This window comes from Stegostoma tigrinum, chromosome 3 (genome assembly GCF_030684315.1).
Source record: "Stegostoma tigrinum isolate sSteTig4 chromosome 3, sSteTig4.hap1, whole genome shotgun sequence".
NCBI lineage: Eukaryota > Metazoa > Chordata > Chondrichthyes > Orectolobiformes > Stegostomatidae > Stegostoma > Stegostoma tigrinum.
This window is the reverse complement of record NC_081356.1, coordinates 101,984,509-102,010,298: the sequence shown is the minus strand read 5'-3', so window position 1 is coordinate 102,010,298 and position 25,790 is coordinate 101,984,509. Positions and strand designations below refer to the sequence as shown.

General features: G+C 40.3%; 1 protein-coding gene across 1 annotated transcript in view; it reads right to left on the bottom strand.

The window, feature by feature from the left end:
- Positions 1-20,723, bottom strand: part of map1b (microtubule-associated protein 1B) — a 119,258-nt gene extending 98,535 nt beyond the window's left edge. The window contains exons 1-2 of the mRNA XM_048526830.2: positions 20,495-20,723; positions 12,086-12,187 (exon numbers count right to left, since the gene is read on the bottom strand). Coding sequence (XP_048382787.1) covers positions 12,086-12,187; positions 20,495-20,666 — 274 coding nt within the window. The 5' untranslated portion in view covers positions 20,667-20,723. The remainder of the gene's footprint in view (positions 1-12,085; positions 12,188-20,494) is intronic.
- Positions 20,724-25,790: the final 5,067 nt, after the last annotated feature.

Sequence of the window (25,790 nt, the reverse complement as noted above, 5' to 3'; positions counted from 1 at the left end):
CTATCCATGCCCATAATGATTTTATAAACCTTCATAAGGTACCCCTCAGCCGCTGATACTCCAGGTAAGAAAAGCCCCAGGCTATTCAGCCTCTCCCGATAGCTCAAACTGTTCAATCCCAGCAAAACGTTTGTAAATATTTTCTGAACCCTTTCAAGTTTCACAACATCTTTCCTATAGCAGGGAGAATTGAACACAGTATTCTAAAAGTGATCTAGCCATGTGCAGGAACATGACCTCCCAACTCCCATGCTCAGTGCACTGACCAATAAAGGCCAGTGTACCAAACACCTTCTTCACCACCTGATCACCTGCAACTCCACTTTTAAAGGAACTATGCACCCACACCCATAGGTCCCTTTGTTTGGCAACACTCTCCAGGACCCTATCATTAACTGCATAAGTCTTGCCCTGTCTTGCCTTTCCAAAATTCAACACCTCTCTTTTACCTAAATTAAACTCCATCTGCCACTCCTCAGCCCATTGACCCATCTGATCAAGATCCCATTGTACTCTGAGGTAACCTTCTTCACTGTCCATCACACCACCAATTTTGGTATCATCTGCAAATTTACTGACAATACCTCCTATGTTCACATCCAAATCATTTAGATAAAATGAAGAAAAGCAGTGGACCCAGGACCAATCTTTGCAACACACCAGTGATCACAGGCCTCCAGCCTGATAAACACTCCATCACCTCTGTCTCCTACCTTCAAGCCAATTTTGTATCCATTTGGCTAGCTTCCTCTGGATTCAATGTGATCCAACCTTTCTAACCAGTCTACAATGTGGAAGAATTTTGAACACCTTGCCAAAGTCCATAGTGCTCTGCCTTCAATCTTCTTTGTCACTTCAAAAAACCCAAGCAAATTAGTAAGACATGATTTCCCAAGCATAAAGCCATGTTGACTATCCCCAATCAGTCCTTGCCTTTCCAAATGTATGTAAATCCTGTTCCCTAGAATCCCTTCCAACAGCGGACTCATCATTAACATCAGGCTCACTGATCTATAATTCCCTGGCTTTTTCTTCCAACTTTCTTAAACAATGGCTAATGTGGTGCTATCTCCATTCTTCCAGCACCTCATTTGTGGCTGTCTATGATACAAACATCCCCTCAGCAAGGAGCCCAGCAATCTCTACCCTAGTTTCTTACAAAGTTCTGGATTATGAGTGATCAGGTCCCTGATTTATCCACCTTTTTGCGCTTTAAGACATCTGGCACCTCCTCTTCTATAATATGGACACATTTCAAAATATCACTATTTATTTCCCCAAGATCTGTCTCCATATCCTTCTGATGTGAAATACTCATCTAGTATCTCACCCATCTCCTGAGGTTCCATACATTGTTGGCCTTGTTGATCTTCAAGGGACACTATTGTCTCCCTAACTATTCTTTTTCCCTTAATGTACTTGTAGAATCTGTTTGGATTTTCCTTTGCCCTGTTTTCCAAAGTTATCTCATGACCCCGTTTTGCCATCTGATTTCCCTCTTAAGTCTGCTCCAATTGTCCTTATACTCCCCTAGGGATTCACTCAATCCCAGTTGTCTTTGCCTGACATATGCTTCCTTCTTTTTCTTGACCAGAGCTTCAATTTCACTAGTTTCCAGCAGTTCCCTACACCTACCAACCTTGCTCTTCACACTAACAGGAACATAATGTCTTTGGATGCTGATTATCTCATTTTTGAAGGCTTCCAACTTTCCAACTGTCCATTTATTATGCGAATAGCCCCTCCCAATCAACTTTTGAGAGTTAAAAACCAAAAGAACTGCAGGGGTGGGGGTAAATCAGGAACAAAAATAAAACCCATCAAGTTAAATCATAAATATGAGAGAGAGAGCGAGAGAGAGAGAGAAAGGTGGCTGTAAATCAGGAGCAAAAATAAAGTTGCTGGAAAAGCTCAGCAGGTCTGGCAGCATCTGTGAAGGAAGAAACAGAGTTAATGTTTCATGTCCAGTGACCCTTCCTCAGAACCAGAAACATTAATTCTGTTTTATTCTTCACAGATGTTGCCAGACCTGCTGAGCTTTTCCAGCAACTTTGTTTTTGTAACTTTTGAAAGTTGTTGCCTAATACTGTCAAAATTATTCCAATTTTGAACTTTCACTTTTAGATCAGATGTATCCTTTTCTATCAGTATTTTAAAAATAATAGAATTATAATCTCTGGCCCAAAGTACTCTCCCACTGACAACTCAGTTACTTGCCCACTCTTGTGCATTTCCTAGCTACAGGATGAACAGTCCCAGCAGGGCCCTGGTTTCAGATGTCCATTTCAGATGGCATGCACAATTTTCACTGGAGCTAGGGAGAATGGGGTCAAGAAATGCTTCACATAGCCATGGTTTACACTTAAAAGTGCACTTTGCTCAGAGGCAATTTGATCACCCAGGTATTTGAAATACAACACTTGGGCTGTAAACATCTGAGCGAAATGACCAAACCTGTAACAATCCATTGAAAATGTTCCTTTTGGTACAGACTCAGATAGACCTTTGGGATTATTATGTATAGACATGAGAGCTTGTAAGAAGTGGGAAAGCCCTGTGTAACTGTCAAGATCAGTAGTCATCTAAATTTCCTGCCCTTTAACTTTTTTTTCCTGGTGACAAAGTACTTGCAACTTCACAAGTATTTTGTTCATATTTCTTTACAGGATCAGTGCTGCTTGATTGATTCCACAACCTATTATTACAGTGAAGGGCCTATTAATTCAATTTAACTGATATAAGTGGTTTAATGTAAAGCTTTCAAGATACTTTTTTTTGCTTTTAGAGGGGCTTATTACTTTTTGGGACCTGAGAGGAGCACTGTCACCTTGATGATATACAATGGAAATGAACAATCAGATATTCAGTCCCAACTCTAAAGACATATACCCAAATACAGAAACTGTTCCTGGCTGCAGGGGGCTGATTAGAAAGAGGCAAACAACTACAACACAAAATCCACCAGGAGGGTTCCTGTGCAGGTTCATAACCTACTCACTCCATTAAGGGGGTTGCTAGCTTAGGTGGCTGGCTGGCTGGCAAAGCAGAATTACGTCAATGGTACAGCTTCAATTCCCAAACCCAGCTGAGATGACCTTGAATGTCCAAACTTCTCGACTTTGTCAATCACCTGAAGCATAGTAACCCTCAGATTAAACCATCCCAGTTGTCTTTGTTGGGAGAGCAGCCAGAGATCCCCTAGGACTGTGATGACTTTACCTGATAAGATATTTGTTTTTTTTTAAAAAGGGATTATATATTTGAAGGGATTTAAATATATCGCCTGCACTTTTATCAGAGTGATTTTTTAAGAAAATAAGGTGAAGTCTTTAATGGGTACATGAACTATATCTGGTTTTGTCTCAGCACGGCTACTGAGATATACCCATAGCAAATACTGGGTGAGTTGGAGAGTGTAAGAACAAAGGAAGGGCTGTCTAAGGCAGAGGCCAGAGAAATGTGCAGATGAGGAGTGAATGCTGATGGCCATTTTTTTCCCCTTTTATTGATCAAGAATGTAGGCCTCTTAAACAGCCCACCTTAGCACACAGTAACCCTGTCGACACGGTTTCTTTCAGCAGCAGGCAGACTTCAATCTAACCATTCATGACACTTGCCTCACCTCCACTACTCCATTAAGCCAGGTTTGAAGAGTCAGGAAATTTGCTGATTTCGCATACCTGACTCAGGAACACAAATTTAATCCGTAGTTAAAACACAAAACTTATTTAAGTGACTTAGCTCTCAATGGGGCGGTTCCCATTTGGTTCAAAATCACCTGGGTGAAACACAAATGGACAGCATTCTGTCTGGCTCCTGGCTCATCATCCCTTTTAAGGGACATAACACCTCGTGTGCACCTGAACACACAACTCGTCATCTATGAAAACTAGCCCACAATCTCCACAGAACGTTGAGACGCATGCATGGAGAATTATCAATTGAACAAGGTAGTGGGGGGCTGCCACACCCACAAGAATTGATGGGAAAAAGAATCAAACAAAAATTTAAGAAAATTAGAACGTAATTTGTTGAAGTTCAAAACTGCATTTAAAATCATATGGATCATTTTTTAAATTAGAGATTGTACAAATGATAATCACAAAGAAGATAAATTACATTTTAACTGTAAGCATTTAAAAAGGTCCAATGTCAGACCACCACATTAATATAAAACTTTTTGTCCTACTCAATAAACTTCTAAGTACCATCTCATTAAAGGCCTTTGCATTTCTTCAACATCTGAATGTCAAGGCAATCACTGCACTGCTTGCTGTATACATTTAAAGGATTTCCGCAGATCTGAAGGAATAATTCATCACTGCTGCCAGTTAGGGACAACACATTTCAGGTTGAGTGATAATGGGAACTGCAGATGCTGGAGAATCCAAGATAACAAAGTGTGGAGCTGGATGAACACACCAAGCCAAGCAGCATCACAGGAGCACAAAAGCTGACGTGTCGAGCCTAGACCCTTCATCAGAGAGGGCATTTCAGGTTGAGATTACTGAACTGTTAATGCCACCATATTCTGTACATCTCACTTCAGATTTACACTGTGGATATATTATTTTCCTGCAAGTGACAAATCTTAAAATACAAACCAGTTAAATGAAGAAATCTTATTTAGATTGCATGTGCATTTGAAAACAATTCAATCCTGTAAAAAAAATCTAAATTCTTGCTTTGTTAAAGTTGAGTTTTTCTGCCCAACCCCAGGAGGTTGTTTTAGCAAAATTATTTTACTTTTCCTACTTCATATCTCCTTTTGCCACATATCATTTGCTGAGTGGTAACGTTAATTATTAATGGGTGAACTCATGCTCTGTTACCAAATGCCATGAGGGGTTCAGAAGCAGTGCGAAATCCTGAGAGCAGTGCTTACGGAATGAACGCCTCCTTCACTATCGAAAAGAAAACCCTAGATGCACTTAAACATCAAATATAACATTTTTCTCCAAACTTACTTCTTCTGCTCTGAAGAGGTCATAATAGACTTGAACTCTTAACTCTTTCTCTCTCCCTAAACCAGACCTGGAGTTTCTACAGCATATTCTTTTTACTTCCTAATCAAGGTTTTAAAAATCGATAAACACCAATCATTGCTAATGATAGTTGAACTGAGTCGCATATTTATAGCTTTATCCCTTCTAATTAAGAAAATTTAGCAGACAGGGAACATCATTGCTGCCAAATAATCATTAATGTTTATGCCTGTTTGAGTAACAACAAACAGAAACTGGGATAACAGTGTGGAGCTGGAGGAACGGAGCAGGCCAGGCAGCATCAGTGCAACAGGAAAGTTAACGTTTTGGGTCGGAACCCTTCTTCAAAAACTGGCTTCTCAATTACTGGACTGAATATACTAAAAGATAAAGTAATACTAAAATTTGTTATTTTGAATAATATCTTAGAAGAATTAAAGATCTTTTCCTGGGACACGTGTTTTATATATCACTACTATATATATTAGGCAGGTAGTGTTCCTTCAAAAAAAATTCAGTTTGAAGCATGAAATAATGTCTTACATATCCCATCAAGTTAAATCATAAATATGAGAACGAGAGAGAGAGAGAGAGAGAGAGAGAGAAAGAGAGGGGGAGAGAGAGAGAGAGAGATGGGTGGAGATGCTGAAGAAAGTAATGTAAACAGTGTCTCGAAATGCTCAAGTAAAGCCAATAAAACCAGCCAGAAGACTAAAGATTTACAACTGTGTAAAATGTAAATATGAAGCCTGGATCATCATCAAATTGCCCAATATGGAAGCTCAAGGACGATGGAAGTAGTGACAGAATCTGACAAGAATACTTGATGTGAGTCTACATGTTCAGAATCTCTTGCTTGACAAGCACATTTTTAATTGACAACCTGCAGGAAATGGTTGTCAGTTCAATGTCCTTTGTGGACACAATGCTGATACATTTGCTTCTGATCATTTACTTTCAAACATTTTCACTGAAAAGGAGCTAAATTATAGACCATGATATATGCTTTCACAGTCTTGCCTCTGGAAATACAAAGAATTGAACTTGATACTCCTGCCCCATTCAACAATGCTGCAGCTTCAGTATCGGTCTATATTACTTCTATGCAATCAACCTGATTCATGGTTCACTCACAATTTAGATATCGTGCTTTTCACACTTAGCAACATGCAACTTACATTAAATTCCAATTTTTAAAAAAAATTTTTAAAAAAGAAAATTGTAAATAAATCCAAATGTGAATAAAATAATGCTCAAGTGCAGGAGGCAGTACCAACTGCAAAGGGAATATTACACAGATGAATGTTACTCATATTCTGTAATGTACTATAGCTGTATTGTACTGTACCACAATAAAGGTTTGGAAAGAAATGCAGAGGTTGTTGATGAGGTTCATCCCAAGTAGCATGACATAGATCTCTGAGTACCACAGGGGGTTTCCAAGGATGAACACCAAGGCAGACAGCTGCTGGAGGACCATCAGTTCATTGAGAGATAGTCTTCGGCCTGTCCACGAAGTGTTGTTCCCCCAGTGCAAACCGATTGCCACTACCCAGTTTTGCAGACAGGCATATTCCAGTGTCTAGAACTGCATGCTGAGGAATGCATTGAAAACATTAGAGGGACAGCCACTGCAAAGATTCAATAGGGAAAAGTCACTGTCTGCCTGCCATGGTATACTGAGGAGCTGGAAACTTGTGTGAAACCACACAGCTAGCATATTTGTCATGAACAGTATGTTGTAAACATTGCTTGTAGTTGTGATTGTACTGAGGCATCTCAGAGTGCCACATGCTGCATGGAAAGAGCTTGAACTGTATTGCACTTTTGGTTATGTCTAGTTTTAACTGTTTCAGTAGGTAATTGCCTTTATTTTAGAAAGTGTATTTTGGATAAAAAGCTATATTTCCTAAAATAAATCAGATTATGCGGAGTATATCCCTCTCCACAGCAAACCCCAAAAGCCCAAACATGACTAATATAACAACAAGTAATGCCATTTCTGGCAAGAATGTTCTGCATCATACTTTTTGCTGATATCTTTCTTCAGTTGAGACATAAATAATCACATGTGGATTGTTCGTATGAGAGAATACCAATACGCTAAATGAATTTATAATGATTCCCAAAGATTTTCTTTAAACTTAAGCAATAATTTTAATTATAATGAAATTGCAGTATAACATGTTAGTTGTATCATGATAATGCAGTAATTGCAATTGGTGCCAACAGAATGATAAGATGAAATGGTTACAGTACAGAAAGAGTCCATTCAGGAAAATTGTAATCTAATAAACTCACAGCGTCACCAGTGTCATTTTCTAAATGTTACTACATTCCCAATGTCTGCAGAAAGATGTTGAGTAAAGACCAGGCACCTCTTCATGAAAATATTTAAGGAATCAATGTTAAGTCACTACATCAGGCTTCAGTGATTGGCAGTCAAGGTACAAGTTCCAGGCTGGTCATAGGAGTTTTGTGGCCTGATAAAACTAGGAGCAGATATATAAATGAAACTCAAAGTTTATTAATTTTATGGTTTGTCCATAGTCCAGAACAGGATCTTTTTTTTTAAAATGTCTAACAATTTAAAAGTATTTTGCATTTACTATGATTAAATATCAAAACACGCTTCAAAAGGTCTAAATGAAATTTCAATTGCACATCAAGTCTAACTGCACATTAACTGTGCAAGTGTCTAAATTTTGTTCATTGATAAACTCAATCAGTTTATCTATGTCTTAAAGGAAGACAACCCTGTATATTCTGCTGTCAAAGTAATACTATTTACTGTCATCCTTGAAATCATTTCTCTGTCAGGAGTAGAAAACAGCAACTAAGAAAAGCTTCATTATTTTAACTTTTTTTTGCCTTCTAAAACTTGGCAGCTTGTTACTAGTTTCTTTGTAATGCATCCAACGTCTCAGTATGCTAGACAGCCATTTGTCCAAGGATTAATGTACCTCCTATTCGAAGGCTAATCTCTTTGAAGTATTTGTTGTATTAGTGATCTGGAATCTATTCAATGAGGTAATCTGTCTAGAAAGCTGTCCCGTGGACACTTTTATTCTGGATTCAAGCAAAATGGCTGATTTCCACAATATACTCATGGGAAATTAACAAATACGGGAACAAAATTATTTAATAGTCTCTATATTGACCTGATTGAGAATGGTTAATATTCATTTGGTAATTTATACAAATCTTGGTTCAGAAATAACTTCAACTCCAATACCTTTATCAAACAGTGGCATTTCTGAGATTCATTGCATTTTCCCCTCGAGTTGGTGCATGTTTTTCCTTCCCCCCCCCCCCCCCCCCGCCCCGTACACTTCCATGGGAAGTAGGAATCCTCTAGTACCCCGCTTACACAGTCATTTTTCCTATTCAAGCCATTTGTTTTTTTTTACACTGTGAAATACCTTTGGGAAGCTTCCTACCTGAAAGCCACGTCAAATGTAAATGGTAAACAGTGAGTAGCAGGCAGGTTTTTCACCAGATGGCCACAGATATGAAATTTTCGGCCAAAGTCACTTGAGAGGACCTGCCTGCCCTGGTCGACCCATTGTCTCAGCCTGTTCCTGCCCCACCGAACTCATCTCCACCTATCTGGACTCCATTTTCTCCCCTTTGGTCCAAGAACTCCCTACCTACGTCCGTGACACCACCCACGCCCTCCACCTCCTCCAGGACTTCCAATTCCCTGGCCCCCAACACCTCATTTTCACCATGGACGTCCAGTCCCTATACACCTGTATTCCGCATGCAGATGGCCTGACGGCCCTCCGCTTCTGCTTGTCCCGCAGGCCCGACCAGTCCCCCTCCACCGACACCCTCATCCACCTAGCCGAACTCGTCCTCACCCTCAACAACTTCTCTTTCGATTCCCCCCGCTTCCTACAGACAAAGGGGGTGGCCATGGGCACCCGCATGGGCCCCAGCTATGCCTGCCTCTTTGTAGGTTACGTGGAACAGTCTCTCTTCCGCACCTACACAGGTCCCAAACCCCACCTCTTCCTCCGTTACATTGATAACTGTATTGTCGCCACCTCTTGCTGCCCAGAGGAGCTCGAACAGTTCATCCACTTCACCAACACCTTCCACCCCAACTTTCAGTTCACCTGGGCCATCTCCAGCACATCCCTCACCTTCCCGGACCTCTCAGTCTCCATCTCAGGCAACCAGCTTGTAACTGATGTCCATTTCAAGCCCACCGACTCCCACAGCTACCTAGAATACACCTCCTCCCACCCACCCTCCTGCAAAAATTCCATCCCCTATTCCCAATTCCTCCGCCTTCGCCGCATCTGCACCCACGATGAAGCATTCCACTCCCGCACATCCCAGATGTCCAAGTACTTCAAAGACCGCAACTTTCCCCCCCACAGTGGTCGAGAACGCCCTTGACAGCGTCTCCCGCATTTCCCGCAACACATCCCTCACACCCCGCCCCCGCCACAACCACCCAAAGAGGATACCCCTCGTTCTCACACACCACCCCACCAACCTCCGGATACAATGCATCATCCTCCGACACTTCCGCCATCTACAATCCGACCCCACCACCCAAGACATTTTTCCATCCCCACCCCTGTCTGCTTTCCAGAGAGACCACTCTCTCCGTGACTCCCTTGTTCGCTCCACACTGCCCTCCAACCCCACGACACCCGGCACCTTCCCCTGCAACTGCAGGAAATGCTACACTTGCCCCCACACCTCCTCCCTCACCCCTATCCCAGGCCCCAAGATGACTTTCCATATTAAGCAGAGGTTCACCTGCACATCTGCCAATGTGGTATACTGCATCCATTGTACCCGGTGTGGCTTCCTCTGCATTGGGGAAACCAAGCGGATGCTTGGGGACCGCTTTGAGGAACACCTCTGCTCGGTTCGCAATAAACAACTACACCTCCCAGTCACAAACCATTTCAACTCCCCCTCCCATACTTTAGATGACATGTCCATCATGGGCCTCCTGCAGTGCCACAATGATGCCACCCGAAGGTTGCAGGAACAGCAGCTCATATCCCGCTTGGGAACCCTGCAGCTCAATGGTATCAATGTGGACTTCACCAGCTTCAACATCTCCCCTTCCCCCACCGCATCCCAAAACCAGCCCAGTTCGTCCCCTCCCTCCACTGCACCACACAACCAGCCCAGCTCTTCCCCTCCATCCACTGCATCCCCAAACCAGTCCAACTTGTCTCTGCCTCCCTAACCTGTTCTTCCTCTCACCCATCCCTTCCTCCCACCCCAAGCCGCACCTCCATCTCCTACCTACTAACCTCATCCCACCTCCTTGACCTGTCCGTCTTCCCTGGACTGACGTATCCCCTCCCTACCTCCCCACCTATACACTCCTCTCCACCTATCTTCTTTTCTCTCCATCTTCGGTCCACCTTCCCCTCTCTCCCTATTTATTCCAGAACCCTCACCCCATCCCCCTCTCTGATGAAGGGTCCAGGCCCGAAACGTCAGCTTTTGTGCTCCTGAGACGCTGCTGGGCCTGCTGTGTTCATCCAGCCTCACATTTTATTATCTGAGAGGAACTCAAGCTGATTTTCCTTTCTAGTGCAAGGATTTTGAAATGTGTTAGAAGATGTCAGCAGTTTTTCTGTTTTGTTCTGGTCAAGCACTGGTACTGAACCTCTGGTCTGCTGAATTTAATTTAATACCCAGCAGCTTCTGCAGCTCATAGGCTATTCAAGGAACTGATGCACTGTGCTTATTTGGTCACTATTTTCATTTGTAGGAAATTATTTTTAAAAAGCCTTCAGCTATACAAAGGGAATTGGCAATATAACAATCTTCGCTCTTTAAAAATCATTAATATTTAAATCAACTGCACATATTTAAATACATAAATTTATCAACAGAACAAATATACCCTGGGAGGGATGCTATCAAACTGCAATATCTTCTGTCCTGCAGGCATGTTTCATGAATTACATGACTGTAACAAATGATAAGTGAGCAACAATGGATGTGCATATGAGTGATGCAAGTGCCAAAGTTCAGCGTTTGCTTTATCATATTTCAACTCCATATCCCTTCAAACAGATTTTGCAAGTCATTAACAGTTTTGAAAAATCACTTTTATTCATTTACTTTTTCATCTAATGTTTGGCTTCACAAGCTGAAGCAGCACCTGCTAGAACCACAAATGGAATTGAACATGCTTACAGTAGCCTTTTTTAACATGCTAGTCAATTAATGTTACTCACTTCTTCAAGACTAGTGACATTTTGATACTGAAATTCAGTTGAAGTTTCACTGGTCTTTTACTGCAAATCCAACAAGGCTTTCAGAAATGGGAAGTGGCAATTCTGTCATAGTTGCCATGAGTGGCTTTTGGAATCCCAACAAAATTCCATTTATGTTATCTAAAACAAAATTGAATCCATGTGCAAGATAACAAAGTGTGGAGCTGGATGAACACAGCAGGCCAAACAGCATCTCAGGAGCACAAAAGCTGACGTTTTGGGCCTAGACCCTTCATCAGAGAGGGTCTAGGCCCGAAACATCAGCTTTTGTGCTCCTGAGATGCTGCTTGGCCTGCTGTGTTCATCCAGCTCCACACTTTGTTATCTTGGATTCTCCAGCATCTGCAGTTCCCATTATCATTGAATCCATGTGCAGTCTGCATCCTATGCAACATGGAGTTGAAATAAATTAAGAGTTTCTAATTTATAAACTATTAACCTTTGCATTGGTCAAACAATATGCTTGGGAAATGGATCCAAGCACTGATGGAAAGGTGAAAAAAATGAATAGCATTACAGTCTTGCAAAAGATTTATATAATCAATAGCTTTGAAGAGGATGTACTATTGTATCTTGCAAGATCATGCATTCTAATATCTCTGAGCTTTTAGTATTTTTAAACATGGTTAGTGTTCTTCATATTTTTAAAATAGTGTATTTTTGAAAAAGGATACAAAGGATTGCACAATGTGTTACCATATAAAATAATTTCAGGGATTGTCAGTCTCATCTCAGTTATATTGAGCAATCCAAGGTAAACTGTATTATTCTTGTAGCCCAGTGTTTCACAATCAGCTGCTATTTACAATTCAGAGTGCACACGTCAAAAAACCTTACCTCTAACATCTGCTGAAAATCTAGCTGAATGGCGTGATACAAAGAGTTTGAGTTCCTGATCTAGGTTGCAGGCTATCAAGTCTGTGTCCCAAGAGCGGATACCTGGAAAAATAAAAGCAGCAGCATCGGATTATTTCTGGCAGGTACCAAGATCCAAGTAAAGAAACCTTGTTCAATCTGCGTTTCAGGTTGTATTTGAAATACTGGTAACTAGCTGTTAACCCTTTGGTCGTTGACTTAAAGCTTGGTGATCAAAGCCTTTAAAGAAAAAGGTATTTCTAAGAATTTACCTTGAATACCCAAAAACCATAAAAATATCCACTATAGAGTCATTATAGAGTGCATTGAAACAGCTCAATAAAGTAATTTGTATTTGTTTTATTTGATTAACATTGTCCAGGACTGGACTGAACTTTATGTCAGAAGAATTCCAAATTAAATTTTCAGTATCTGGTACAGGTAGCTAATCTCAGGCAGGGCATTCATCAAAGTACTACTGGTCATGGCCTCGGAGCTACTGGTCCTGAGAAAGAAAAGTAATATTGGACTTCCACAGCTGACCACTAATCAATTACACACACTGATTAGTGCATATGTGTAACCCAAGGTCAAGACAGAATTATCCTTGGTTCAAATGCCCTAAAAGACTAACAAATCTGATGACACTAACTTACACATTGAAAATATGCACTTGGCTAAAATACTTGTGAGCTAGTTTCACAGATACCTATTCCAAAACAAAACAGTGCCTTCGCAGGATATCAAAATAAAAAGGGAAGAAAAGCACTTTATGCTTAACATTATAATGGCAGAAATGTCCAACGCAACATTACATCTCATGATTTTGATGAAATATAAATCATCACATAAGTTTGTGTTCATAACCACTAGACTTTCAGACAGCTATGTTTTCATCAGTCTTCTTGAATTCAAGGTAAAATAAAGGAGCTTAGAGACAGGCCATGTGACCTCGCAGTAAATCTGTCCAGAGACAAGCTTATTTGACTTGGTTGCCATGGAAGAAAGGGACCCTGTCAAAATTTAATGAAAGTAAGCTGCAAGTATTACAACCCAGACAGAAAAACAACAGGCTGTGGTGACTGTAACAAGGTCAACCGGACTGTCCTCAGAATAGGAGTTCCCTGATTGGACTAGATTAACGGATATAAACAGGAGTGCCAGAGGCTTTGTTCAGTCTGAGGACAGGCTCTGAGGGAGCTGGATCAGTGTCAAAAGCTCTGCCCATGTAAACAAAGGGTGACTTGGTGTAGGGATACCGGCCTCTGTGGAACTATTTCACAGACAATGTTCTTTCCACATACAGACACCCCACATCACCCTGAGATATCGGAGGATGTACAACAAATACTGCTGTGCCAAGCATGAAAAACGAGTGCATTTGATTTAACTTCCAAGCAGCGAACATGGAAGGGATGGGTCAACTGTTCAAAGAAAGAAAGCTCATGGACAGTTAAAGATTAAAATGTTGCAGCCAGAAATTCAATTAGGTATGTTCAGAAGAATAAGTGAAAGTGATTTTATTTCAAAAGACACGGAGCAATTCACCTTATTAGCAGGAAGAAGGGATTCTGCTAAAATCTGGAGGAGCTTAGCTTTAAATAATATTTAGCTTTAAATTTTGCCTTAAATAGAAAGCTGCATTTCTACTCAGTACGATGACGTGTATACAGGTTGTAAACCTTCAGCTGCTTTAAGAAGTTAAAAGAGATTACCTTTTCCTTTATTGAGTGCATTAGTGATATACTAATAGTGAGTTGATGTTGATTTTAGTTTGTTTCTTACAGTAAAATCCTAAAATGTGAAATCTCATTGCGCAATCCTTTGTATTACTCATGGGAAACACACATCCCCTTTTAAAGTTTATCAATCCCCTGAAGGAACTGTAAGCCTCAGATCTGCTGATAGAGGAACTGGGCAATGGTAAAACCCATCAAGACTTTTAGGACATTCACATGAAGGTTCAGTTGGTAGCCACACACTAACATGATCAAGTGTACATTTCAAGAGACACTTATTCTGAATCCAGTTGTTACCTTTTCTATTCATTCATAATGAATGTACTTGACCAATATTAGTATACAGTCTGCCCCTGTACTGAAGGAAATGGTAGAGAAGAATGGTGACTCCTCTTCCTTTTACCATAATTCAACTGGAATAGAAGAATGCTAATGTCTTTGACTGACAGTGGAAAGATGCCTTCAAGGAGCATTCATCAATACTATCACCAGTCATTGTCCCTCACAATCACGGAAAACAATTCTACACTGAGTAACAAACTGGCCTTTTTTCTGCAATGTTGCACAATTCCCATTATATCTTCCACATGCAATGAAATAGCTGAAGCTTCTTCACAGGATGATGATGGTGTAGTGGTATTGTCGCTGAAGAGTAGACTGTACATTCAAGTAATGCTCTGGAGCCTGAGTTTGAACCCCACCACAGCAGATGATGAATAATGAACATACAAAAACTTGGAATTAAAACTAAAATGGTCATCCATGATCCATTTTTGATCATCATACAAAGAGATCGGATTCATTAATGTCCTTCTATGGAAGGAAACCGCCACCCCTGTCTGACTTACATGTGACTTCAGACCTGCAGGAATGTGGTCGACACTTAACTGCACTCTTAAATGGCCCAGCAACCCATGAGGTTGAACCAACTATTAAAAAGTCTTAAAATGAAAAAATGGAATTAAACAGGCCACCTGCTATCAAGTAAACCACTGGCAACAACTAAACGCAAACTAAATCAACCTTGCAACCGAAGGATGAGACTCCACAAATGCCCTCATTCTCAACAATATTTAGTTTTAAATTTTGCCTTAAATAAATAGAAAGCTGTGTTTCTACTCACGGTATTGTAATATATACATGTCATAAACTTTCATCTGTCTTAAGAAGTTATTAGGGAATACGTCTTCCGTTAATCATATACTAATATTAGAGTTAATGTTGATTTTAGATTGTTTATTACAGTAGAAGTCCTAAAATGTGAAATCCCATTGTGCAATCCTTTGTGTTGATCATGGGAAAGTCATTTCCTTTTAAAATTTGTCCATTCAGAGACAAAAGGATAAGGCTGAAGCATTTGCAACACTCTTCAGTCAGAAGTGCTGAGTTAATGATTCATCTCAACCTCCTTCAGAGGCTCCTACCATCAAAGAGGTGCCTGTCTTCAGTCAATTTTATTCACTCCATACGATATTAGATACTACAAAGGCTATGGCAATAGTACTGAACATATACTCCAGAAACAGCTGTACCTTTAGCTAAGCTAGTCCAGTAACAAAACTGGCATCTACCCAACAATATGAAGAATTACCCACTTATTTCCTGTTCACGAGAGGCAGGACAAATCCAGTCCAGCAATTACTGCTTTATTAGTCTGCTCTCGATCATTAGTAAAGTGATGGGAGTTGTCACCAACAGTGCTTTCAAGCAGCACTTGCTCAGTAATAACCTGTTCATCAACACCTAGTTTGTTACCCCAGTGTCATTCACCTCCTGACCTCATTACCACATTACCACAACGAGCTAAACTCAAGGGGGGAGGTGGAATTACTGCCTTTGACAAAGTTAACTAAATGTATTTTCAGGGAGTTCTCACAAAGTTTACAATCAGTAGGAGTCAGAGGAAATCTCCGCTGGTTGGTATCATACCCAGTGCATCGATAGATGGGTTATGGTTGTTGGAGGTCAGTCATCCCAGTTCCAGGAAATCTCTACAGGAGTTGCTCAGAATAATGTCTGAAGCCCAACCTTCTTCACCTGCTTCATCAACGAGTTCCCTCCATCATAAGATCAGAAGCAGGCTTGTTCGCTGATGAGTGTGCAATGTTCACCATCATTCACCGTTCCTCAGATACTGAAACACTACATGCAAATGCAGCAAAATCTTGACAATACCGAGGCTTCAGCCGATAAGTGTCGAGCAATATTCAAACTATACTAGTGCCAGGCAATGACCATCTCCAAGCAGAGAATAGTCTAACCATCACCTCTTGACATTCAATTGCAATACCATCCCTGAATCCCTGCTATCAATACCCTGAAGGTTACAATTGACATGTTACTGAACTGGACTAGCCACACAAGTACCATGGCTACAAGAGCAGTTCACAGGGTAGGAATTTTCACCTCACCAGTTAATTCACCCCCTGCGAGGCACAAGTCAGGAGTGTGATGGAATGCTTCCCATTTGCCTGGATGAGTGCAAATCCAACAAAATTCAAGAAGATTGACAGCTTGACTGGCACAAAATTCTCTAACTTTTCTCTTTGCCACTGATGCACAGCAGCAGAAGTGTGTACCATTTAATTTGCACTGCAGAAATTCACCAAGGCTCGTTTGACAGCATCTTCCAATGCAAAACTATTAACACCTAAACGGACAAGGCTCCACGACAACCTTCAAGATCCCTTCAAGGATAATTAGGGAGGGACAAATAAGTGCTGGGCCTGCCGGCAATGCCCACATCCTTAAATGAAAAAAATGCTCTTGGGACAAAGCTACAACTGATTTTCATTCAAACCTTGTTAAACTTCCTGATAAATATTCAATTAAATTCTCAACCTGTTCATTTGGTTTTCCTAGTGTGATGAGGATATACGGACCATTTCCTACTTGGCAGCAATGCAATACAAAAGGAATGCTGCATACTATGTGTTGAGCAAATCATGATTTGTTTCCTGCTAATCAAAATTTTGACTGACTCCTAGAGTTAAGTATTACATTATTAATTCCGATCAGGTCAATAAAATCCAAGCCATAAGATAATCTTCTGTTGCATCTATCTACAGTTAAAATTGCCTGTGCTATATCATAGATGTAATTCTTTCTTTAAAAGCAACAGCAAGGCAATATGACTAATTAGTTTAGTGTCCAGGCACGAATCCAATTCCTAAATTAAATGCTGCACTTAAATGGTTGGGTCACCTCAAAGGCAATTCCTTGGGACCAAAGCTAGTATCTGTTAGATTATTTCTACGACATGTTTGACTGTCCACAATAATGGGTTCTTCGCAACACTTCCCCAAAGCACATGCTTTATGCTCAGCACGCATCTTTCCACACCTAACAGGTACAAGTGACTCACATCACTTACCGTCACTGCTGCATTTCTCTACTGTACTTTAAACCCATCTGTTTCAGTAACAGATATACAAGAAGATGTCACAGGAATTATTTATATACCTGTGCAATGTATTGTTCATGTTAAACATGGAATTTAATAGGAAACCTCGCCTTTAAAAGAAAAATTACTCTTGCAATAAAGAGGCCATGAGCATTTAGTGTTCATCCCTCAGGTTTATAGAATTCTGTGGATTGCTAGGCTACTTCAGAAGCAGTTAAGAGTCAGCCATGTTAGTGTGGAGCTGGAGTCACATATTGGCCAGACTGGACCAGGATTGCAACTTTCCTTCTGGAAAAGGGTATCAATTAACTAATTGCGGTTTTGCACCAACTGGCATCATTGTGGTCACAGATACAAACTCTTTGTTTGTTTTTTTAATGAATTAAAATTCTCAAACTGCCATCATGGGATAATTCATCTAAGCCTTGGGATCTCCTCAGTCTAGACTAGTGTAGCTGCTATATTACCACACCAAATGGATACAAGGATGTTTCTAGATGTCAAAAGGATACACAATAAAGCTTTAATTTCTACATTTTAAAATATTGCAAATTAGCACAAATCTAACACATATTATGGAAGACAATTTGCTTAACAGATATTCTGTTGCAGCATAACATTTATTTACCAAAGTGCAACGTATGTGCTTTTGCCCATCACCAATATAAATTACGACTGCAGGTTTGGAAAGTCAGTGAGGCTCAGATTCTGAAAATGGATGATAAGCAGGAATGCATACTGTGCACTGTAATGATGCTTCCTTGGCTGATTAAAACTCTGTTATAACAATTTAATGAAAATAATAGGAAAGTGGGCAAATATTTAAAATGTGCAAATCATTTATTTCCTATTGTAACAGCAAAGCAATTAAATCAAAGGTCATTAAAAACAATTTTTAAAAAAAGTTTTAAAAGCAGCCCTGCTTTTTAAAAGCCCTGCTGCTTTTTCCTTTCAGCTTCTCTTTGTATAATAAAGCATTCACCAGCTTCACCAGCTGTCTGAAGATTGTTGGTCATCATGTCTAACTGTCATTCATTTTATTCATAAACACAAGTGTACACTTATAAATAATACTGTGAAGTGCAAGCCCCCTTATTCATATGCAAAACTGGAGCCTTCCACTCTCAATTAGTGACAAAGGAGAAAAATAAGAAATTCAAAATTAACCCAACATTCGAACAGGAATGTACGTCCCTGTTGATCGAGCACAGAATAGCAACCAGTGACTGTGGAGAAATCTCCTGCTCTAGTTGCCCCACCCATCTGAATGAACAATGAGACATGGAGTCCACAAGCCTAAGGAAATATAAATAAGGAAGGAAAAAGAAGGACAGGTGGAACTGAGGAAAAATACAGCTATAATTATTATTATCAATACACTTATTAAAAATGCCAATAAGCCACCTACATTCAATGAATGATGGGAGTGGTAATGGATGTATTCTTGTGCAATTTTCTTTCTATTCTTCTATTATTTTTACTACCAGTGTTTTAATTAAAACAAAGCTTCAATAATCTGTAACATATGCTTTTCATTCATATTGATTCAATCCTGCTTCTAATAGAGACGTTTTTGATTGTAATTACTGCTGTGTTTTCTACTGATATCCAATTTTTTCTACTGACAATATTTGCATATTACGCATTATTATGCCTGTCACACTAATTAATCTCCAAAGCAGAGATGGGGTCTCGGTATGAAATGTCCATATTTGTATCTGTTATAAACACCGGATAACGCTTGGCAGCAGTCCAATTTTCCAGAATAATGCGGAATAAGTCTTTAAAACATCAGTAAAACGTCTCTCCATGCATCTTTCAAACAGAATAAAATCACAGCAAGGACGCTCTCTCCACAAACACACCCTACACATTTATGTCTGCTAACAATTAATTTCATGCACGCAAAATGTAACGATTCAAAGCACTTTGCATTCATATCTTTAAAGGTGTTGGAGTTTCTAGAACGTCTGGGTGCGGTGGGGGTACGGGGTGCTGGGGCGGGACACCCCCTGGAAGTTGCAGGACTACAATTCCCAGCAGGCGCCTGAGCCAGTGTCCCTCCCTTTGTCTTGAGTGTTCACTGGCAGCTTCCGGACAGACCGCAGTGCGGAGACTGCACCACGCCCACGAGCCGGTACCGGCTCAATGAATGAGAAGCAGCAGTGGCAGCAGCTCAGAGGCATTGCCAAGCTCATTTCTCACCGTCATTCGGTTTTCTCTCTTTTTTACCCCTTTTATATTCAAAGCTTAACCCATCCTCGAGGGAAAAAAAACCCCTTTAGTTTGCGTTTCTCCTCGTTAGGTACAGCAACCTGCGACCAAACCAGAATTCTGCTGCTGTCAATTTCAGACAGTGACAAGTGAGATTCAAATCGCTTTTCCATGGAGGGGGGGTGGAGGGGGGGGAAGGACAACGCCTTTAGACTTGCTAAACCCATGCAACGCTTCAAATGTGCTGCCCAGAAGAAAAGCTCTGGCCCTGTCAATGTGAAATATAAAACAGAACATATTTTAATGAAGCTTACATTACGATCCTACATTAAGTTTCTCTGCAGCATTGCACAAACAATAAATGGGCGGCTTCAGTTCATCGTATAAGCCGGCTGGGTGCATTGTTACACATGCTGGTGAACTGCACAGATTTAATGCCATTTTTAGACGCACTTTTTTTTGTTGTTTTAGTTGCTTTGGCAAAAGATCTGCATCCATTGAACTGGTAATCACGAGTGCACGTTGCAATATCCCATCAATTTCACCTCTGCGTTTCAAACAACACTTTAGTATTATCTGGGAAATATTGTGCAGAGGGAATTTTGGCCATTTCAAATAGATACACTGAACGCACAAAAAAGTCAGATTTCTGGAACTGCCTTTCATGGTAATTTCGACCCGCAACATGCGCCAACAGATGATTTAATGTTAGGTGGTTCGGGAGGAGTGGATTATCTTTCAGCTATTAACTATATGGTTTTACTCCACAATATAAAGATCTAAAGAAACTGCACTCCTTAAATGAATCGGCGTTCCCCACCCCCTAGATCTGCATCTTATTGATTTCTTCAAGATTATCACTAAATCGCTAATACATCACAGCTAATTCCCAAAAGCATGAGAACTGGCTTCAAAATCATTAAAAAATTTTTTATTATAACGTTACACTTAAATCCAGTATTCATAAACTGTACATTTCCCTCTGCGTCTAATGCTCCGCGTTATATTACTTAATACTGCAGGCATGCCCCTTACCTCGCTCTATATCTGAAATGGCACATCTCAGATGATCTTCGGTAACAATTTCCCCAATAACTACTAGTAAATAGAACTTATTGTCGAGGAAACGGTGAGTCAGGCTTGTGTTTGATGGTGATGAGCTTAGTTTGCTACACGAAGCTTCTGGGTCCTCCTCCATGGTCGCCATCCTCAGCCTCTCCGGCCGTACTCGGCACTAGACAGGGAGTGAGTAAGCCTGGGCGGCGAGGCTCGTCTGCTTTTATACAGCAGACGTTCGCCTGCTCCCTGGGAGGAGAGACAACGAAACTGCCGACTTCATATCGCCAACTGATGTCATCGGCAGCGAATCAGACCCACGGCAAGCAGAGGCTAAACGTCCTCCAGCTTGCAGTAATCGTTAGATTACAGTGCAGGCAAGATTCCGCCAAGTTTTATTGTTTTCATTTCTAAACACCACTGTACTCTCCTGGTCTCCTCTCTGTCATGTCCAGGGTCAGGATATATACAGGATTAACTCCTCCTGTTGCCAAATGTTTGTTCAGGAATAGCTGAGCGAATGTTGCAATGAATAATGATATTAAAGATGTTTCAGTTACTTGAATAGAGACCACAAGAAATGACTCTGTGCTTGAGTCCATTAGTTACTGGTTGTTGCTCAGTGGACACAGTGATAACCTTGATAAATCAACTTGAATGACACACAATGAGATGACATAGAACAAGAGAAACATAGAAAGATGGATGGAGCAGCAAATGGCCATTTGGTTTATCATGGCCCTATCCACTGTAAACCCACTATCCAGTCCAGTCTCATAAACCACTGTAGTAATCAAGTAAATATCCAAGTGTTCTTTTTAAATGCACCCAGTGTCTGTACCTTTGTCACTCAAAAGTGAGTCACTTCACTGTCAAGGAAAAAGAATGCTCCTCAACTCCCCATTGATGGTTCCACTTTTAAGTATCATGCCTGTGATATTCACCTTTTAGCTATTGGAAATTGCTCCTTCCTATCTATTCTGTCTAGGCCCACATATGATACACACCAATAGATCTTCTCTCAGCTTTCTCTGTGACAAAAAACCCAACTGATCTAATTTTTTATGATGACTAAAGTGCCAGATTCCTGGCAACATCCTAGCAAATGACCTCTGTACTCTCAATTGTGAACACATCCTTCCTATAAAACAGACTGACCACAATAAAATAGTGTTGCAACCAGGTGAGGAGAAGACATTCATTTTCTTTTTAACCTCTCTTGGTCCATTGCAACAATTATTTAAACAAATCATTTTAGCACACAGCTATCATATTTAATTAAAGATGCAGTTAATTAATTAAAATGAATGAACCCATTATCAAGGATTTCCTGAATGAAGGAAAGGAATTTTGTTTCCTACTAATCCTGAGAAAATTTATAAAAACAAGAAATCAGACACAAGTAATGAGTTTAAAAGAGTGAGGGTCTGTTTCAAAGTAAAATAATAAAGGCTACAAAGTTTAAAAGTTCTTAGAGTCATTGTGGTGTTTGAGTCTAAGGTGAAATCTCAGTTATTTAATTGTTAACTAATTTCATCACCAGTGACAGAACTGTGTTTGAGTTCATAATTAATGGTTATTTTCCAAATTTGATTTTTCACTGTCTTCCAAGATGCTGAGGAAAAACCAGGAAGAGACAAGAGGTGACTGGGAGCCTGTATAAGGGGCAGTGGAGAGGGTAACAAGGGCAAATAGAAAAGACAGAATGAGAAATAAGAAAAGTGATAGGCAGAGAACTCAAAGGTAAAAATCAAACAGATCCATAGTTCACAATAATGTGAATGGGAGAATGAATGTTAAAAAGACAAGCCTTAAGGCCTTATGGCTTAATGCACAAAGCATTTGAAATAAAGTGGATGAATTAATCACACAAATAGATATGATTTATTTGGGATTACAAAGACATGGCTATGGGACCAAGTATGTGAACTGAATATTTTGGAAGGACAAACAAAAGGGAAAAGGAGATTGGGGTAAACAGTAAATTAACACAGCAGTGAGGAAGCTCTCGTGAAGGGAAATCTGTCCAGGTAGAGATTAGAAACACCAAGAGGCAGAAAACAATAGTGAGAACTATATGTAGAGCCCCAAATTCTAGTGGTAATGTTGGGAAGGCATTAAACATGAACTTAGAGAGCAAGAAAAAAGGCACATCTATGGGATTATGGATGATAATAACTCTGGATTAAAATAATTATGGGATCTTTAAACTGCGTAGGGATTGGGCAAATCAAATCAGCAACAATACCGCAGTGGAGGAGTTTATGGAGTGCTTACAGAATGGTTTCTGGATCAATATAATGAGGAACTAACTAGAGGACAGACATCCTAGAATGGATATTTGTAATGAGAAAGGGATAGTTGGCAATCTATCCAAGGATGAGTGACGATAATATGTATGATAGAATTTTCCATTAAGACAGAAAGGGGCAAAGTTGATTCTGAGACTAGGGTCCTGAAACTAAATAAAGAGAAAAAAGTTTCTGAGAACATTTGTAGCTCAGTTTGTGGATGAGGTTGTAAACTTGCTTGCTGAGCCGATGTGTTTGATTGCTGATGTTTCATCACCCTGCAAGGTAACATCATCAGTGCGTCTCCGGTGAAGCACTGATGTTCTGTCCCGCTTGTTATTTATATGCCTTGATTTGCTGGACCTAGCCACAGAGAAAATTGCCACACTGCTGGACAAATCAGGAAGGCAGGCACGACACCAACAGCATCAACAAAGACAGCACCCTGAAACTGCTGGATCTGTGCCTCACAACCCACTTCACCTTCCATAACTGTATATTCAAACAGACCAATGGAACCCCAGTGGGATCCCCAATATCAGGACTGTTTGCAGAAGTGGTAATGCAAAGATTAGAATGAGCAGAACACCCTACTATTCAACCCAAACTCTGGGTTCACGTTGTAGAGGTCACCTTTGTGATTATCAAAAACATAATACTAGAAGATACCCATCAACACATAAACAACATCCCCACTGGAGTGAAATTCACAAAATAAGAGAACAATAGCCGGCCACCCTTCCTAGGCATAATGGTAGAACGTAAGAACAATGGGGAACCCCAGACTAGCGCATACGGAAAGACCTCACGTGCGGACCAGATACTTAATTACTCCAGCAACCACCTCAACAACCATAAAAGGAGCTGCATCAGGATACTATTCAAATGGGCCACAATGCACTGCAAATCTGGAATTGCACAAAGCAGAACAGGAGCACTTATATAGAGTTTATAAAAGAAATTGATACTCAAAAAGCACAATCCGCCATTACCTCCGCAACAGAGCACAACAAGAAGACACAACATGGCCAGACACACTGGCCACCCTACCGTACATCAGAGACATATCAGAGATGACCACAAGACTGCTCAGACCCCCTAGGCCGCAGGGTAACCCACAAACCAACAACCACCCTGTGACATCTACTAACGAACCAAAAGGAAACAATGATGGTACAAGGCACAAGTTGGCTATGATAAGTTGTGGAACGTTGCTTAAAGAGGCGATGATGAACTGGCAATGGCAAACATTTAAAGAGCTCATGGATAAACTATAAAACTACAAAAGTAAACAGGAGAGGTAGTCTGACCATACAAACAAGAGAAGTTTAGGACAGTATTTTATCCAAGGAAGGGGCATGCAAGTTGGCCAAAAGAGCAGCAGCTGTATTGGGAGTAGTATAGATTTCGGCAATGGAGGACAAAGGCATGGTTTAAGTGGGGAAAAATCAAATACAAATGTAAGTTTGTGGGGAATGTACAAAATGATTGCAAAATCATCTGTAGGCATGCAGAGAGAAACAGATTGGTGAAGTCAAATAAAGCTCCCCTACAAATAGAAACAGAGGAAGTTATGAAGTAGATCAAAGAGATGATAGATCAATTAAATACTTTGGTTCTATCTTCACAAAGGAGGACATAAAAAATGTCCCAAAAATGTAAGGGAACACAGATTCTAGTGAGAGGAAGGAACTGTGTTTTAGTAGGGCGGTGCTGTTGGGGAGATTGATGGGATTCAGTACTGATAAATCCCAAGGGCCTGATATTCTATATCTCAGAGTACTTAAGAAAAGTAGCCCTAGAAATAATGAATGCATTAGTGGCCATTTTTCAAGGTTCTATAGCCCCAGGAATCATCCCTGTAGATTGGAATGTGGCTAATGCAGTCTCATTCTTTAAAAAAAGGAGGTAAAGAGAAAGCATGGAATTATAGACAAGTTAGCCTCATATTGGTTATGAGGAAATGCTATTGTTCATTATAAAAGATTTATTAGAACAGTACTTGGAAAACAGTGAGAGGATCTGACAAAGTTAGCATGGATTTATGAAAGAAAAATCACGTTCGACAAATATACTTGAATTTTTCATGGATAAAACTAGCAGACTTGATAAGGTGGAGCCAATGGATATGGTTTACTTGGACTTTCAGAGAGTTTTTGACAAAATCCCAGGTTAGCATGTAAAACTAAAGTGCATGGGATTGGGTTACTGAAATGAATAGAGAACTGACTGGCAGACAGAAAACAAAGAGTAAGAATAAGTAACAAAGAGTTAGAGTAAGTAAAACAAAGAGTAAGAAGTATTTTTCCAAATGTCAGGTAGTGACTAGTGAGATATCGCAGGGATCATTGCTTGAACACCAGATATTCACATTGCATGTTAATGATTTATTTGAGAGACTGAAATGTAGTGTCTCTAAGTTTGCAGTTGACACTAAACTGAGTGGGAGGGTAAATTGTGGGGTAGAAGCAGAAATGTTTCAGTGTGATTTGGACAAGTTGTGTGAATGGGCAAATGCATGGCAGATGAGGTATAATCTGGAAAGAAGTGAGCTATCCACTTTGGTAGCAAAAACAGGAAGGCAGATTATTATAGATTACCAATAAAATGGAAAGGGGGAGGTGCAATGAGACCTGGTGTCCTTGTACATTAGTCACTGAAAGTAAGCATGCAAATGAAGCAGGCATAAAGAACTCAACTGGTATGTTGGCCTTTATAGCAAGAGAATTTCAGGAGCAGGGATGTCTTGCTGCAAGTGTACAGGGCCTTGGTGAGTCCATACCTGGAGTATTGCATGTAGTTTTCCTCTCCTTACCTGAGGAAGGATGTTCTGACTATGGAAAGGGTGCAACAAAGATTTATAGGATGGACTCCTGGAATGGCAAGATTGAGGTGTGAAGGTGGAATAGATTGATTAAGAGCATATTCACAGGGGTTCAGAAGAATGAGAGGGGATCTCAAAGAAATCTATAAAATTCTATTGG